Raw genomic sequence first — 16,382 nt, forward strand, 5'->3', positions numbered from 1 at the left:
GCCCCCAGACGAACTCAAACCGCTATAATTTGGCTTTTGATCCTGTTGTTGTACCCTGCAGCCTTTCGAATAACTGGGCCACGGGGTTCGGGCCCTGAACAAGACTGAAATCTGCACGATACACCAGCACCCAGTACACTTATATTGTCTAACACCCGCTAACGAGCGGGTTCATCAGCAGCTGTGTGAAATGGAGCATGATCTAAGGTCCTTCAAGTCTGTTAACATCGGCTTGACTTGCCTGGAAACTGGCAGCTCGAGATTTACAAGAGATGGGATCTATCGTCCTCCGCCGGTGGCATTCTGGAGGAACAACCTGACCGCTCTCTCGCAGCGCTACAATCTTTATTTCGTTGCTCTTCGAGATGCCTTTGCCGTCTACAGACCCGAGTTTCCCTTCCAGAGACTGCACTGGCTTCCATCACTAGTGATTCCGCCTGAACTTGCAAACCCTTCTGCCCAAGGCTACATTGATCCCCACCATCCACATAACATAAACCACATCATGGTGGATGACTTGGGCTCTGAAGAAATTCTGCTTCTATCGACAGACTCTGGAAACTTGACCGCCTATTTCACCAAGGCCATTGACGAAGCGATTCGCAAGGATCCTTATCGATTCAGTACAAACGCTCGAAGTGACTGTGTAGGAGTGCGTGCGTTCTTCACACAATGGGTGTACGAATCGGCTTGGGGGCTTTCCATCCATTCAAAAGCCCGTATGATTGCAGTTTCTGCTAACACGCCTAATCATGTTCCCAGCGATGATCCTTGCTCAAAGATTACAGTCTTTGCTTTTGCCTTGACGGAGCATGGCAGTGGGTACCCCATTTTGCAAATCGACGCCCACGCAAACAGTCAATTGGACGTTTCCGACCTGGGACTGCAGCAAGACTGGGAGGAATGGGATTGCAGACGGCCAGACTCTGGTCCTCCACCTCGCAACAGAAACTACAAAATCACACTTGGTGGCCTTGAAGGTCACAATGACAACGTCCCAAGCATCTCGTTTGTGAATACCGATGACGACCCTGACGGTCGATGGCTCTTGAGCACCGATATCCGTGGAGAAATGAAGATGTGGCAGATCTGGCGAGGACTTTGCCTCAGGACATGGAGTTTCGCCGAGAAGAGAATGCGCGGAGGGTTTCAAAGTAGACGAGAAGGGGGTTGGATCGTTGCCGCTTTGGATTCTAGAGCTTTCCGCTCTGCCTGGACCATGGAACAATTCTGTGGTCATACAAAGGCTCCTCAATACTACGGTCACGTTGGTGAGAGCTATGATCTGACCAATATTGTACGCCTGCGCACCCCTGGGATTAGTCTTGCGCATCCCCACGCTCAAGGGTTCTCACCCGCAGACGCACCTGTAGAAGAGGAAGAAGTACAAGAGCAAACCTATGACGGCTGGTCCGATCTAGATGATTCCGGTGACGAGCAAGCCAATGCAAACTCTGGTCCGATCGCCCAGGATGTATTGGGAGCAGGGCATCCTATGCCTCCTACGGTGTCCATCTCGCCTCTGTTGCCCCAGGAGTCCGAAGCGACAGAGAGCGGGATTCTCAACAATCTGGACATAGATGTGGATGTGCAGGCGAGCGATGCAGATGGTTCAGAAGAGCTGTCGGAGCACGACGCTGATTCTGGAATGCTGCTTCTGTTTGATCATGAACAATACGATGATGATGTCGAAGATGACGAAATGCAGTATGGCTCTAGCTCTGAAGATCAAGAAGAACAGTCTTACTCCAGCAGCCGTCGCAGCACACCGTCTCTCTCCAGCCTTGCGCAACGAAACAGCGAAGCATTAGAGCAACAACCTGGGGATACAGACACAGACTCTTCCTCATTCATGGAGCACCATCACCTAGCAGCAACTGCCATTCAAGGGGCTAAATCTACCTCCCGACAGACTCGAGGCATTGCAACACGCAAAGACATCCTGCAAATCCCAACTCTGCATTGTACTGCCTCGCATCTCAGGCTTCTCATGGCACCGCAAGCCTCTTCGCCCCATGTATTCTGTGCCAATATTTTGAAGCAAGCGTTGCCCGAATACATTGAGATGACGAATCATGTGCACCTTGACAGGATCAACATGGTTCAGCAGATTCCTGAGTTGGGCATTGTCATTGTGGCTACGCAAATCGGCCGTTGTGCCATATGTACGACTACCAGAAACGAGAAAACAGGCACTCTGGGCTTGCGTGTCGACTGGGTCTTGCCAACGACCAAACAAGAGGCTAGACACCTCCGCCCTGCTATGCCGCTGCTAGGCATTGCTGCATCTCCTATCCAAGGTCGATTTCGTGGTGAGGAACATAAGAGTAGGCCAGCCGTCGAAATGTCGGTCGAATGGGGCAAAGATGCTGTGGTCGATGGTGTGACAACAACATTCGATCCTGAGAGTGCGGCCGTGGTGGAGGATGGGGTTGAAGAAGTCACTTGTCCTATCAGCGCTCGAGAGCAGGGCAAACATGGTAAAATGCCCGAGTGCCCTACGAGATTTGACCCATCAACGTCGAATCACACGCCGCAACACGCTGCGTGGACAAAGCCTGAAGCCATCGAGCCCTGGATGTCCACCGAAAGCAGTCGCAGATACAGGCTAATGCTGACCTACCTGGATATGTCTGTCCTGACATATGAGATCTCCCGGGGAGTGGAGCGAGAAGATTTACTCCTGCGTGAAACTTCAACCCTCGAGGACATTGATTGAGGTCTGTCTAGGTGATGGAAAACGATGCCCATGTGCTGGTAGAGGGAACGTTGAACTTATTGCGACGGCGCGTTGCACAGACAATTTTCGACCCCTCAGCTCGGGCGATCTCGAGGAGGGGAAACGGGTGCAGATAATCGGTCCATGATAAACGATATCAAGATCGATCTTGGATCTAGGTACTCCTTTCGATGAATCATGAGCATACCCTGAGGTCGACTTCAGGGGCAGAGACCTTTGTTTTAGATGACAGGTGTCACCCGCGCGTAAGAGAGAGGCTGAGATCTCCACCTATGAATCGAACAGCAACGCAATGAAAAGGACAAACAATCTTTCTTGTAGGAAAAACCGAGACAATCAGTAAACAGTCGACAATGCCGGTCCACATTGAGCGAGCAACTCAAGTAGGTCGAGAAGGGTTGAAGGCGCAGAGACTGGAATGAGCAGTGCAGCAACACGCGTGGGTGACCGGGGCCTCTCCAGCCTTGCCAAGCACGTCATCTATTGGCCCGGTGCAGACGGAGCATCTACAGGTACGTACAAGTCAACACGAGTTGTCAGCATGACAGCCGCAACAGCCTCCTCGCGTTGACTTGGGTGGGACCGTGACAGGAGCATGTCCCCCTTGTACCTTTGTTGTCCCTCCCCTAATCGCATTTCTCCTTGGGGACACTACCGGTGCTGGCGGGAATCATGTTCAGTCCGAGGAGTTCTGGCACCATGGGCGATCTCCTTGCCTGCGACATGGCGAATGTCCAAAATCCCTTGCCTTATTGCTGGCGCGAGACCGATCTCACCGGCAAGGAGGTATATGACTTAGCATTCCAGGGGGTGGGCACACGGACTCTTTACTAAGACGCCACTCGCACTTCAAGGGAGAGCAAGTGGACATGGCCATAACGTCCGTGACAGCACGGCGATGCTTTGACGATGCTTTGACGTTTCTTTGACGTCTCCCAGACCTGGCTGTAGTTGAGTACTGCAAATGTTCTTAAGATGGGCAACACGACGCGTTCTCAACCTCACGGTCGCGAGTCGTCTTCCACCATCCGCCTCAAGATGTTTACTGTCTACCGGCCAGACAGGAAGACTCCCAGCAGTCCTTCGCTGGGAAGCCAGCGGTTAGGCAATCGCCGCCGTATTCTAAGGACTCTACTTGCAGCAATTCTTATCGTCAGCTTTCTCCGGACATGGACCTACACATCTCGGACGAGGGTATGTACCTAGCGGCTGCGGTCAGCACTGTTTACTGACCTTAGAAACAAGATATCGCCTCCCACGTATGCCATAGACGAGGCAGCTAGCGAAGTAGCTGAGCTCGACTATAGCGATTTCGACCCCATGCCACTGACTGGCATGCTCAATGACGGCAAGCCCGGCAAACGCACGTGCGACCAGCTTCGACACGACGGACGGCTACGTGTTCAAGAAAGTCTCTATCTCGAGGATGATCTCGTAGACGTCGCGAGATCTCTCGCCGATCACCCCATAATCAACTATCCCTCCGAGTATGATGATGTGCCCTTCGAAGAGACTGTGTCGAAGTGCTGGGCTAGACTAGCTGGATCAAGCGTTTGGCTGGAAAAATACCAAGTCTTCCTTGCAGTGACGCGAGTCATCTTTTTCGACAAGGGCAATAGGGCTTGGCCCATTATGAGTTTTCTTCGAGGCCAAATATATGATGCTGACTGGAACGAATTGAAAAATCATACCATCCACTGGCACGGCGACGAGGTCGTCTTCCCTGTGGTGTTTACCATTCCGGCTCCTTATAACGTGGGCGGTGGTTTTTACGGCCCTGAAGACCCAAGGATAATCATCGAACAAGATGTGGAAGACGCCGAACCTATCGTTGTATTCAACATGATCCATGACCTGAGGACAGTCGCGCGAGCCATGCACATTTTCCGACCATTCTCGAATGTGACCACCATCTTGACGATCACAGGGGAAGGAGAAAGGCCATCATCGGAGAAGAACTGGGCCCCGTTTTTCCACGACGACCGCGCGCACACTGCCAACGCAACCAACGCAACCAACGACGTGAAGAAATGGCCCAGTCAGCACATTCACTTTGTGCACGGCTTTAACCCCCTCAAAGTGCTCAAGTGTCATGCACTCAATGGATGGTGTGATATTGTGTACGAGCAAAAGGTCTCGGAGGACTTGGTGTCGCCTCATGACGATCCTCACGGTCGTATGAGCGGTGGCACAAACCTGGTTCCAATTCCAATCGCTTCGAGTCCCGGTGTGCATGCGTATGTCGGTTTTCCAAGGTCTCACATCGACTTTGGATGTAAGGACGACGCTATGTACAGACCTGAGATGATGATCATGACCGCATATGACCGGCAATTCCACATCAATTACATGTCCGAGCCAATCGATTTTGGAGCAGCAGCCTTGACACCGGAAGCCGTCACTGATCCCTGTGGGGAAGGCCGCATTTTGATCGCCAACAGTGTGGCACGATGGGATAGGTCCTCAGGTCACGATCTGATGACAATTTCATTCTCAGTCGCCGATGTGACTGTCCAGGTCCTTCAATTGGAAGGTGTTTCAAGGTTCATTGAACAACTATCGTCCCTCCAGCCGGCACTTCAGCACGACATGTCCCAGGATGGCAGTGTCATCTGGAATCTTCGATGGTCAGCTGTCAGCCAGGACGTTTCTTCTTGTTCGATCGAGGCTGCACGGAACTATTCCATAGCCGTCTCCGAGCCAATGCATGGCAAGTCGAAGGCCAAACTGAGAGAAGAGGGAGAATTAGATGCTGCGGACGAAGACGACGTAGCGGATAAGACCAAGGCACCTGAAGATGAAAAAAACAAAAATGAAGACAACAATAAGAAGGACAAGGATCTGAAAGCCGCGAAAGAGGAGGAGCTAACGGATGCTTTATTTGACGACGCGGCAGCATTCGAAACAAAGGACAAGGATGAGAAGACTTTTCAAAAAGACCTCATCTACCTAGACGACCCATTTGGACACGAGGACATAAAAATCACATGAACGATTTTCATTACGCAGGATATGATATCAGCATTGTATCCGTCGATCTCCTGAAGTCTGGAACCACATTGGCCAGGTTCAAGATGAAGCGGCTGCTAACAACACTTACCCATCGGAATCTTTTCACGGGCAGGTATGGATCAGTGTTGTTCGCCTAGCGCTGGTTTTTGTACGGCATATTCGATCTGACCATGTCAAAGCCATTCTTCATTCATGCAACCGACTGCAGCTACAATCACAGCGCAGACCTAGTCGCCACCTGACAATTCCCTATCCTTCTTCCATCATGGTTACCCTTGAGCCAAGTCCGAATGACATCCAGCCGCCTGCTATGAACCATTCTTTCAAAGCTGGGGGTGAACTAGCTTCCATGCCTGCCTTGGGTTTATTAGACCGTCGTTGGCAAGAACGTCTGCGTTAATCGCACAACCTGACCATCGTCGCTCAGTTGAGGGTATCGGATGAATCCTTGGCCATATTTGGTTACCTTGTGGCCGCTTATACCGCCCGGCCACCCCGAAGAGACGAAACAACCGGGGCTATATCGAAAGCTCCTAATCCTCCATGCTGCATTCAACGAGTTGGTGCTGTAGTAACAATGGAGTCGATGACTTTTGCGGCTCAAACATCGACTTGCTGTTTGTTGACTCAGCTAACTCTTTCACTGCGAGCTGGACCGCTCTCTTCTATTCAACGCTTGAGACATCCTTGGGTGTTGAGGCATTCGCCGTCTTCATTTCTCGTTACTGTACGGTGCAGCGTAGGGGAGATGTAGGACACCGACGACAGAATAAATAACTGCAGTGTTAATAAGACAAAATACACCTTGTTTGTCTCCGGATGCATGTCCACGAAATCCGAATGTGACTGCGCTTAGTAATGCCGAGGGGGCTGAGATCGATCACTCTTTTCGCTCGAGCTACATGAAATGATGCGAATCCCTTTTTCTTCATTCTGCCACAACATCAATGTTTTGTCAGCAGCCCCCGTAAATGCAGATTGTCTTTATTCCACATGTTTCTGAACCGGATTGCGTGCTGGGACAAAACGTGGTGTATGCATTGTAAAAACACAAGGCACACCCTCAGAGGCGGCCTAAGCCTCAACATCTGTTGCTGATTCACCTGCTTCTCGTGCTCCTTTTTACGAGTTGGAGATTACTGCCGCTGCTCTACGACTACAAGGCCCTGCACTTCTACAGATTTCAAGCTCGGCCAACTTTGCAGACTGTCCAAATGCAGAACTACGGCCTTGTAAGGCGGGGCGCTGCCAACGCTGTCCTGGAAGCCATACCCACTCCCAAGCTACAGGACGACTACATTTTAGTCAAGACCGTCACCATCGCCCTGAACCCTACGGACTGGACCACTTTGGAGGCGGTTGGCGATGACGGTACGATCGTCGGCTGTGACTACGCTGGAATTGTGGAGGAGGTTGGCAAGGCGGTAAGGAGGCCATTCAAGAAAGGAGATCGCATCGCCGGCTTCGGTCACGGGGGTAGGTGACGAGGCCAACCTGAATGGCAGCTTCTACGCTCCGGTATCGAATGCTCAGTGCTCAGTAACGTACAGGTAACGATGGCAATCACGAACATGGTACCTTCGCCAGGTACATCGCAGTGAAGGGTGACCTCCAATTTCACATACCAGACAATGTCACTTTTGAAGCTGCATGCACCGTAGGTGTGGGTGTGATTACGACCGGGTATGGTCTTTATCACGTCCTCAAGCTGCCTCTTCCGGACGCGATCTCGGAACCCGCCAATACGCCAATTCTCATCTATGGTGGAAGTACGGCCACCGGTACACTGGCCATACAATTCGCCAAAATGTAAGTACAAGGCCCGTAAAAGACATCGCAATGGACCACTCATGCGGCTCGCATAAGGTCTGGCATGCAGGTCGTCACCGCTTGTTCGCCCAAACATTTCGATGTCGTGAAGAGACTAGGGGCGGACCTGGTCTATGACTATGTGAGTGCTTTCTGTTCGCTGGTCACTGGCGCGCTACCCTGGGAGGACGACGCTTTTGACATCAGCGACAGCACATGAACAATGTCGGCGAACAGATCAGACAAGCCACCAGGGGTCAATTGAGGGCCGTCTTCGACACCGTTAATGTGGAGTCCTCTGCGGCCATCTGTGCGGCGGCCATCGGGCCAGACGGGGGCTCTTATTGCAACCTTCTTGGCCTGGATTGTCCGCGAACAGACGTTACGTCAACCTTCTTCCTGGGATACTCTGTATCAGGGGAATCGTATATCTTTGAGGGGGAAAAGTACGACGCTCGTCCGGAAGATTTCGAGTTTGCCTCCAAGTTTGTACCCACGGCCAATCGATTGTGGGCCGAGGGGAAGTGGACGCCTCATCCTCAGAGACTTGGGGCTGGGGGGTTGCTGGGCGCGATCAGCGGTATGCAGGACATGAAGGCAGGCAGGTATAGTGGAGAGAAGCTAATCTATCGTGTTGACGAGACGAGTTGGCCTCAAGACACCGCCAACCTGAATACCTAGAAGTAGTAAATGCAGCATGCCTGACGTGCATATGCGAAACTAAAAACCAACGGCCTCATGCAGCTCACACGTATGAGGAAGTGATGGCAGAGTCAACAAAAATGCTCGTGATTAATAAATTGTCTGTCGAGATGGCGGTTACGGCGTCCGTTCTAAACGGCGGCGAGGATCCGGAGCCTTGCCTGAGGTCCGTCGATTCGACAACCTCACGTCGACACGAGTGTTTGTCCACAGGCAATCAAACATCCTTTATGGTGTCCCCGAATCCTGGAAAATCAATGGCCACGAAATGCCACTTCCAGCCTCTTCCATGTCGTTCGTTCCTATGGCCAGTGGAGCAAACCCAGAACAACGAGATGGCCACAACATCAGTGGGAAGACATGCTAGGCTTCGGGCACCGACCCAAAGAGGCGCTGATGCCCTGTCGATCCCTAGTGTCCAGCAGCCTAAGGAGAGCAGGGGGTTCACAATGGTGTAGACGCAATCAGCGATCTGGCAAAGCAACGACGCCTTGGACCTCACCCACCTTTTCCGAAGTTCCGACTTGCATGAAGCTTCCGTATACCAGGCAGCTTCTGCAAAGTCGGAGCACATGCCTATACGATTTCGAGTCTCGAAGGACGTACTGCAGCTCCATTTCAAATCCAACAAGTCAGTCATCTGGGACGGACCACACCGAACACGGATGATGGTGTGGGCGGTCCCACCTTCATGCAAAACTCGGTTGAGCCTTTCGCAATCAGCTCGAGGATGGGCTATCACATACTAGATTACGAAGTGTGTACCCTGGGACTCTCCCCGCCAGTTGTCTTTCAACGTCAAAGGAAAGTACTGGATCTCAACATCGGCGCCCTCGGGGGCGCCGGCCACTGACCTAGTGTGGCTTTCAACGGTCATTGCGCCCTGGTGGTGAGGCTAACACACGAAGGAGGAACAGTCAGACTGACTTTGGTGGTCGCCAAATTGGTCCGCTTATGCTAAGGCGGCACATTCCACAAAATCTTTACGTGAAGGCCTGGACCAATTCGCCGCGCAATTACGAATGTGTGGGCGACGATGCTACACCCGATGTGCTACATCTCCAGGGGTCCAGCGACTTGCCCCCCCGGTTCAATTGACCAGTCTATTGGCACCTAATGTACAGCCTAAGGAGTCAAGACTAGCCGAACGTTAGCCTTTTGACCTTCGGCTCCCACAAACGGCGCCTGTGTGGGTGAAACAATTCGCCAGGTGTGATTGTCGAGGCGAGATTGACTAGGGTCTGCCCTGTCCGTCTACGATTGGCAATTGCATCTTCAGTCGCCTTTTTTGGCATTTTTCTTCGATGATCGTCTTATTGCTCAGAATCGGGGTGAAATCTAGTTCACGACAATACAGAAGCACACCTCTCTACCAGATGATTCTTATCCCTAGAATTCGAAGAGGAGCGACCCGCCTCACTCTGTGCCGCCTGGAACTCTGAACCTTCAACCGCTCAATGGATGGCTGATTTCAACGCAACCGATCCCAGAGTCGGGTCTGCCCGTGACAATTCCACGAGCCCTGGGCTCTCACGTATTGCCCAGGGCACAAACTCATCCTCGACAAGCGATCTGGTCGCGACACTTGTACCTGTCCTCATTCTCTTCGGCGTGTGTCTGATCATCTTCGTTTTCGCCCGCCGAAAATTCAGTCGGGTCTATGCCCCGCGAAGTATTTTGAAGAGCCTCGAGCCACAGTAAGTGTGACTTTCGCTCGACACAATGCTTTCTCAACAACAGTTCGCTAACACATGACCGAAAGTGAACGAACCGCGCCGCTCTCGACGGGATGGTTCAAATGGGTCTCGGAATTCTATCGCATACCATCGAGGCATGTGCTGAATCATTCCTCAATCGACGGCTACTTTCTCCTTCGCTTTCTAAAGGTATTGGGAGTGATATGTCTCGTTGGTATCGCCCTGTTATGGCCAATCCTCCTCCCACTTCATGCGACAGGAGGAGCAGGGAACCGGGGTTTGGATCAATTGACGCTCGGTAACATCAAGAATCCGAAACGATTGTACGCCCATACGCTACTAGCATGGGTCTATTTCGGTATGTCGCGCTGGACTGTCAACTCTCATCCTGCTCTAGCCACATCCTAACATGATCTCAAGTCTTCATTCTGTATATGATTTCCAGAGAATGCATCTTCTATATCAATCTCCGACAAGCCTATCTGCTCTCGCCCTTCTACGCCGACCGGCTCTCGTCGCGTACGGTCCTCTACATGAACGTACCGCGCCAGTACCTCGATGAAGAACGACTGAGATGGGTTCTTGGAAAGTCTGTCAAGCGGATATGGATCCCTCAAGGCTCCAAAGAACTCGAAAGACTGGTCAAGGAACGGGATGAAACTGCCATGCGACTTGAGAAGGCCGAGTTTTCTCTCATCAAGATGGCAAATGCGGCTAGGACAAAGACACTTAAGAAGGGAAAGTCGGAAAAGGATCAAGCCCAGGACGAGCAACGTGGCACCCCCGGACTGAAACCGACGTCCGAAGAGATGCGCAGAGAGTCCGCGGCCGCGTCTGACGGATCAAAGACAATCCAAGTGTCTGAGAGTCCAAACTCCCCCAGCACCATGTTCAGCTCCAGCACCGATGACAAAACGGAACTAACCCTACCGGACGTCAACGGCTCCGTGGCAGGACAATGGCTCTCGCACAGTTCTCGCCCGCATCATCGACCCATAGCGAACTACGGTCGCCGGGTCGACACCATCAAGTGGACGAGAAATCAGATCAAGAAACTGAATTCCAAAATCAATGTCGTCCGTCGCCATCAACTCTTTCGTCCACAGACCATGATGCCTTCTGTCTTTGTCGAATTCGAAACGCACACCGCCGCCCAGAACGCTTACCAGACCCTCACACATCATCGGCCTTTGCACATGTCTCACCGTCTGATCGGCGTACGGCCTTGCGACATCATCTGGCCGTCATTGCACATGGCGTGGTGGGAAGCCATTGTGCGAAAGTTCTCCATACGCGCCGCCATCACGGCAATGATCATTTTCTGGGCCATTCCGTCAGCGGCCGTGGGGACGATCTCTAACATTTCATACTTGTCCACAAAAGTCCCTTTTTTGCACTGGATCAAAGATCTACCAGATTCGGTAAAGGGTTTGATCAGCGGTGTGTTGCCTGCCGTGGCACTTTCATTGCTCATGAGTATCGTCCCGGGCATATTGAGATGTAAGTATCTGCGAACCCTAAAGTCTTCTAGCCGTGGACACACGCTGACTTAGTTCATACAACAACAGATCTGGCACGACTATCTGGAGTCCCGACTCTCACCAGAGCGGAGCTGTTCGTCCAGCACGCATACTTTGCATTCCAAGTCATCCAAGTCTTCCTCATCACGACATTAACGTCCGCAGCGTCCGCTGCCGTCACCAAGATCATCGAGGACCCCACGACAGCCAAATCGCTATTGTCCCAGAACTTGCCCAAGGCTTCGAACTTCTACCTGTCATATTTCCTCGTTCAGAGCTTAGCTATTGGCGCCATCGCTCTCGCCCAACCATATACCTTGTTTAAATTCCATATTCAGCAGAAATTCCTGGCGAACCCACGAAAGATCTATACGCGCTGGCACAGACTACAGAGAGTCCACTGGGGCTCGGTGTTCCCAGTTTACACGAATCTGGGCGTCATCAGTAAGTTTCGACGGTCCTGCGTTTGCCTTTGCTATTCCCACCATTCTTCGACGGCGTTGAATGCTAACCGCACATGCGTTTTTATCAGCACTAAGCTACGCCCTTATCGCCCCTGTGGTTCTCGGCTTCGCTGCTATCGGCGTTGGCTTTCTGTACGTCGTCTACCGCTACAACCTAATGTTCGTGTACGACGCCGAAATCGACACCAAGGGTCTCGTCTACCCCCGCGCCCTCTTACAGTTGATTCTGGGCCTGTACTTCTCCGAAGTTTGCATGATCGGGCTCTTCTCGCTCCGGGGCGGTCTAGGTCCCGTGGCACTAACTGCGGCTTTGCTAATAATAACGGTCCTTGTGCACGTTTCAGTGCTCGACGCTGTCCGCCCGTTCCTGAGCAGCCTTCCCCGAACCTTGACCGTCGAAGAAGACAAACACAGCCTTTTCCCGCCGGAGAGCGAATCGGCTGGGCCGCGCACCTACGAAGAACCGGCGTGGCTGCGAAACCTTGAGAGATATTCGGACGAAGAAGACGGGCCAGTCCACGAGCCAGGGGCAACCAGGGCGGTCGAGGGAGCGAGTGGAGCAGCCGACGCTCTCAAGACTGGCATCATCGACGTGGTCAAGAAGAAACTCAACAAGGACCATCCGGAGATACGCACGCATTTAACGAGCACTTCGTCGTTCTTCAGACGATGGATCAAGCCAGAGCTCGGGCAGAAGTCGAACTGGCTCATACGATGGCTCCACCCGGAGGTGTACGCCGACTATACTGTTCTGCGGGGGTGGGTGCCTGAAGATCTTCCCGAGCCCAAATATCCAGACGAGATCGAGGAGAACATATACCTCCCGCCTTCGAACCTGGGGAAACCGCCTACGCTGTGGATACCCAAGGACCCCGGCGGGATCAGTAAGCAGGAAGTGGCCCATACGGGGAAAGTCATCAGTGTCACTGACGAGTACGTGACCATCGACGAGAATGGGTGTGTCAAGATCAATCTGGACGAACCGAGGCTTGTCTTTGACATTGATAGGTTGAGGTATTGATGGGATTTGGGAGGTCTTGGCAGGACAACCATGCTCCTTCGTCCTCGGTCGACAGCTGACTTTGTTGGTACTTATTGAATCACTTCGAGGGCGCTGGTTGGACTGATACTAAGCACGATTACAGCTTGTAATAAGAATCTTGTACGACATGACGACGGCTATCGAAAACACTGTCTATCTATTTAATATTTACCTTCCTACCTGCCTCCCTCCATCACTCCCTACCTGAGTATTTGTTCGAGTGACTTGTGTTGCTTAGGTTATGCTAGTTGTAGTGACCACGGTGCAGGTCGGTGTTTTCGAAATGCCGGACTCCCTGAACTTAGACGATACCAAGCTCACTAAGCAAGTTAGTTCACGGTTCTAACTACTCACCAGGCCAATGATGTGATTGACATCGCCCCTAAACCCCAGATTAGGCGGAGACCCCAGCCAGTTCGGTCTAAGGAGTCGCTAAGTGCACTTCCCCATGTCCCACGCCATGTGACACCATCTCCATGTGTTGGTTGACTACTGCCTCATCCTCCTTTGCTCTCGATTCAACCCAAGCTCTATGCTGCGGACACGGCAATTCACACCCCTGCGGCCGGTCCCATTCGAGATCGAAGCATTGTTTAGGCCCCTATTTCAGAACTGCCGGCGGTAGTTCGATCAGACTGAGCGCTTGGCGGTTGAGTCGCACGTTCACACCTCTTTCAACCATGTCCAAAATCACCGGTGACAACACGTCAAATTCCATTTGTTCGGTCTCCGCAAATGGCCACCAGCATTGAGGTTACGCAGGACATTCGTCGAACGCGCCAATGCCCTTATTGTCAGAGGGAGTTCAACAAGGCAGACCACTATCATCGACATGTTCGCTCACATACCAAAGAGAAGCCATTTCGTTGTGACACTTGCAAGAAATCCTATCCCCGCCAGTAAGTAGATCTGCTGATGGGTTCTGGAGCATCCGCGGGACTGTCTAACTCTGCCAGTGACACACTTCTGCGCCATGCGAGAACTCACCAGAAGACCGCAAACCGTGAGTTAACTGGAAAAGACAACACCGACGCAAGCATTAGCTCTGCGAGCAACCGTGCAGCATCTCATCCACCTGCTCAATATACATTCCTTCCTCCATATGGGCCTGACTCTGGACCACCAGAGCTGCATACTCCCAGAAGTCGGATTAACCAGCGCTCTGACCAAGACAGCGCCCCAACCGGGGTTGTGTCTGTTTCCCAGCACCAGCATGGTCAGGGAAATGTTTCTGCTGCCTCTTTCGACGATTCCGTGGAAAATCAGAATTTCAGCAACGACCGAGGTATTCCAACATCACAAAGTCTTCCCTCGGTCTCGGGTACTGGCACAGCTGATGGTACACATTGCTCTCACCTTACGAGCATCTACTCCCACAACACCTGTACTCAAGGATTAGTTTTCACAGGAGCACATGATGAGCAGAACTCTGCCGACTGGCTTCTAGGCCACGACTTCGACCTCGCTGCATTTGGATTTCCTGAAAGTGATTTGGTGACAGACTCAAACCAGACCTTCGACTATGATAACGACCTGGGAACAGCTTTGGCAACCCAATCAAAACCTGGTCTGCGAAAACTGCCACGTCTGCTAGACTTTAGAAGCATCTGGTACACTCGGATCCGTACCGTCGACACCGGATATCGGGCAGGTTCAGGACCGGGTACCATCACTCCGGTCTATGGCAATTCCCCGAGCGATACCACTATTGATGAAATATATCGTGTGAATATGGCGGGAAGGCTTCGAGTACCTTCATCAGATGAACCTCTACCCTCCATCGATTTTCTGGTAAGATTTCCCCCTCCATCTTGCTGTCGTGTGCCAACGTTTTGCAGAATTTATGCATCCATTTATTCTTTACCAGATTCAATGTCACCCTCCCGATGATCCATAGCCCGACATTTCGTCCAACAAGAGCCAATGCGCTACTAGTACTATCGATTTGTAGTGGCGGCAGCATCTCGCTAGGTTCGGCTATGGCCAACAAGGCCGGTTCCATGCTGTTCGAGAGGGTGAACAAGGCTGTCCTGGCTGCTACCTGGGATGAAAACTTTTCGCACAAGCCCGACCATGTCAGAAATGTCCTCAAAACCTCCATGATCGGCCAAACATTTGCCCTTCTCTCAGGCAATCCTTCTCATTTGTTGACGGCAGCAGCGTTCCATGGATCCCTAATATCAGTGGCTCGACATAACAAACTCTTCCAAGACACTCGCACCGTTGAACTTGCTGAAGATCTAACTCCCGAAGAGCTCAATGATGCCTGGAGGGGATGGGCAAGAGACGAAGAGCTGAAAAGAATCGCACTTGTTCTTTTCATCCACGATGCCGAGGTTTCAGCATTGTTCCATCACGAACCGTTGTTGCGGCACAACGTTCGATCTCTACCTACAGCATGCTCTGCGGAGCTGTTTTCTGCTCCAACAGCTGCCATATGGGCCACAAGATACAGGGCAGAGCAACGAGATAGGCTGAGGCAGGCTGACCAACTGTCAAGTGGCAGTTTCGTGACCAAAACGGCCGAGAGCGATGCTTCGGCCGGACATCTACAGACTCCTGTGACTGTGTGGCCTGCTCAGGATCATATGCTCAACGTATACACGCGAATATCTGGGATTAGTCCTTCCATCATCGAAGCTCGGCACATGGGATGTCTGACCAGTCCGCAAGCCCACAAGTTTGAGTCAGATCTTGTGTCATGGTACATCTCGGTGCCAACTCCGTTTCGAGAACTAGGAACAACGTCTATGCAACCCGAGGCGCCGTTCACAATGTTGCCACTATGGCATTATTCTTTTATCCAACTGACGGCAGACCTGGACGTTTTGGAGCTTGCCATTGGAAGAGAGGGACCGCTAATATCTGACTCAACAAGGTCTTACGCTTTATCCTGGGTGGCATCGCCCGACTCCAAAAGGTGCTTATTGCATGCATTATTGTTGCAAAACCTGATGACTTCCGTGAACATGGGCTCTTTCTTCCCACTCCATACTGCACGTATCCTGTTTTCGGCCGCAGTTTGCTGGTATTGTTACATGTTATATTTACCATATGCTGCAGCGACTGACCAACGCGAGTGGACATTCTCGGTGCGTTCAGACCACCAGCCTCTGGAATCTTGCCCGGAGGTCAGACTACTGCGCGAGGGCGACAACCCGACTTCGCCGGCTTTTACTTTGGAAATGGGGAGCTGCAACGATGCTATTTCTGATCTTGACCGGATTCTGAATGCCAACACATCAGAAATGAAGGCGGGGACTCTCTGCGTTTTGGAAGGTGTCCTACGTAGACTAGGGACGGGAGGCATCGCAAGGGCATTTGCAGACATCGTCCAAGTGTTTATCTCCGGCGAGGTTGATAAATGTAACGCTCAAGATACTATGCATATATGAG

At 51.9% G+C, this 16,382-nt stretch overlaps 5 protein-coding genes across 5 annotated transcripts; all 5 read left to right on the forward strand.

Annotated features, from left to right (window-relative positions):
- Positions 1-190: 190 nt before the first annotated feature.
- PV08_01169 (uncharacterized protein) lies at positions 191-2,719 on the forward strand (the record flags this gene model as incomplete). The annotated part of the gene is made up of 1 exon (XM_016375534.1): positions 191-2,719. The coding sequence occupies one exon, from the start codon at positions 191-193 to the stop codon at positions 2,717-2,719; it is 2,529 nt and encodes an 842-aa protein (XP_016240810.1).
- A 996-nt stretch (positions 2,720-3,715) lies between these two features.
- PV08_01170 (uncharacterized protein) lies at positions 3,716-5,731 on the forward strand (the record flags this gene model as incomplete). The annotated part of the gene is made up of 2 exons (XM_016375535.1): positions 3,716-3,934; positions 3,986-5,731. The coding sequence occupies 2 exons, from the start codon at positions 3,716-3,718 to the stop codon at positions 5,729-5,731; spliced, it is 1,965 nt and encodes a 654-aa protein (XP_016240811.1).
- Positions 5,732-6,966: 1,235 nt separating this feature from the next.
- On the forward strand, positions 6,967-8,242 carry PV08_01171 (uncharacterized protein; the record flags this gene model as incomplete). The annotated part of the gene is made up of 4 exons (XM_016375536.1): positions 6,967-7,228; positions 7,303-7,561; positions 7,619-7,703; positions 7,775-8,242. The coding sequence occupies 4 exons, from the start codon at positions 6,967-6,969 to the stop codon at positions 8,240-8,242; spliced, it is 1,074 nt and encodes a 357-aa protein (XP_016240812.1).
- Positions 8,243-9,724: 1,482 nt separating this feature from the next.
- Positions 9,725-12,965, forward strand: PV08_01172 (uncharacterized protein; the record flags this gene model as incomplete). The annotated part of the gene is made up of 5 exons (XM_016375537.1): positions 9,725-9,960; positions 10,026-10,318; positions 10,381-11,460; positions 11,529-11,924; positions 12,013-12,965. 5 exons carry the CDS (start codon positions 9,725-9,727, stop codon positions 12,963-12,965), a joined length of 2,958 nt encoding a protein of 985 aa, XP_016240813.1.
- A 756-nt stretch (positions 12,966-13,721) lies between these two features.
- PV08_01173 (uncharacterized protein) lies at positions 13,722-16,381 on the forward strand (the record flags this gene model as incomplete). The annotated part of the gene is made up of 3 exons (XM_016375538.1): positions 13,722-13,885; positions 13,943-14,777; positions 14,825-16,381. The coding sequence occupies 3 exons, from the start codon at positions 13,722-13,724 to the stop codon at positions 16,379-16,381; spliced, it is 2,556 nt and encodes an 851-aa protein (XP_016240814.1).
- Position 16,382: the final 1 nt, after the last annotated feature.

Source organism: Exophiala spinifera (genome assembly GCF_000836115.1).
Source record: "Exophiala spinifera strain CBS 89968 unplaced genomic scaffold supercont1.1, whole genome shotgun sequence".
Lineage (NCBI taxonomy): Eukaryota > Fungi > Ascomycota > Eurotiomycetes > Chaetothyriales > Herpotrichiellaceae > Exophiala > Exophiala spinifera.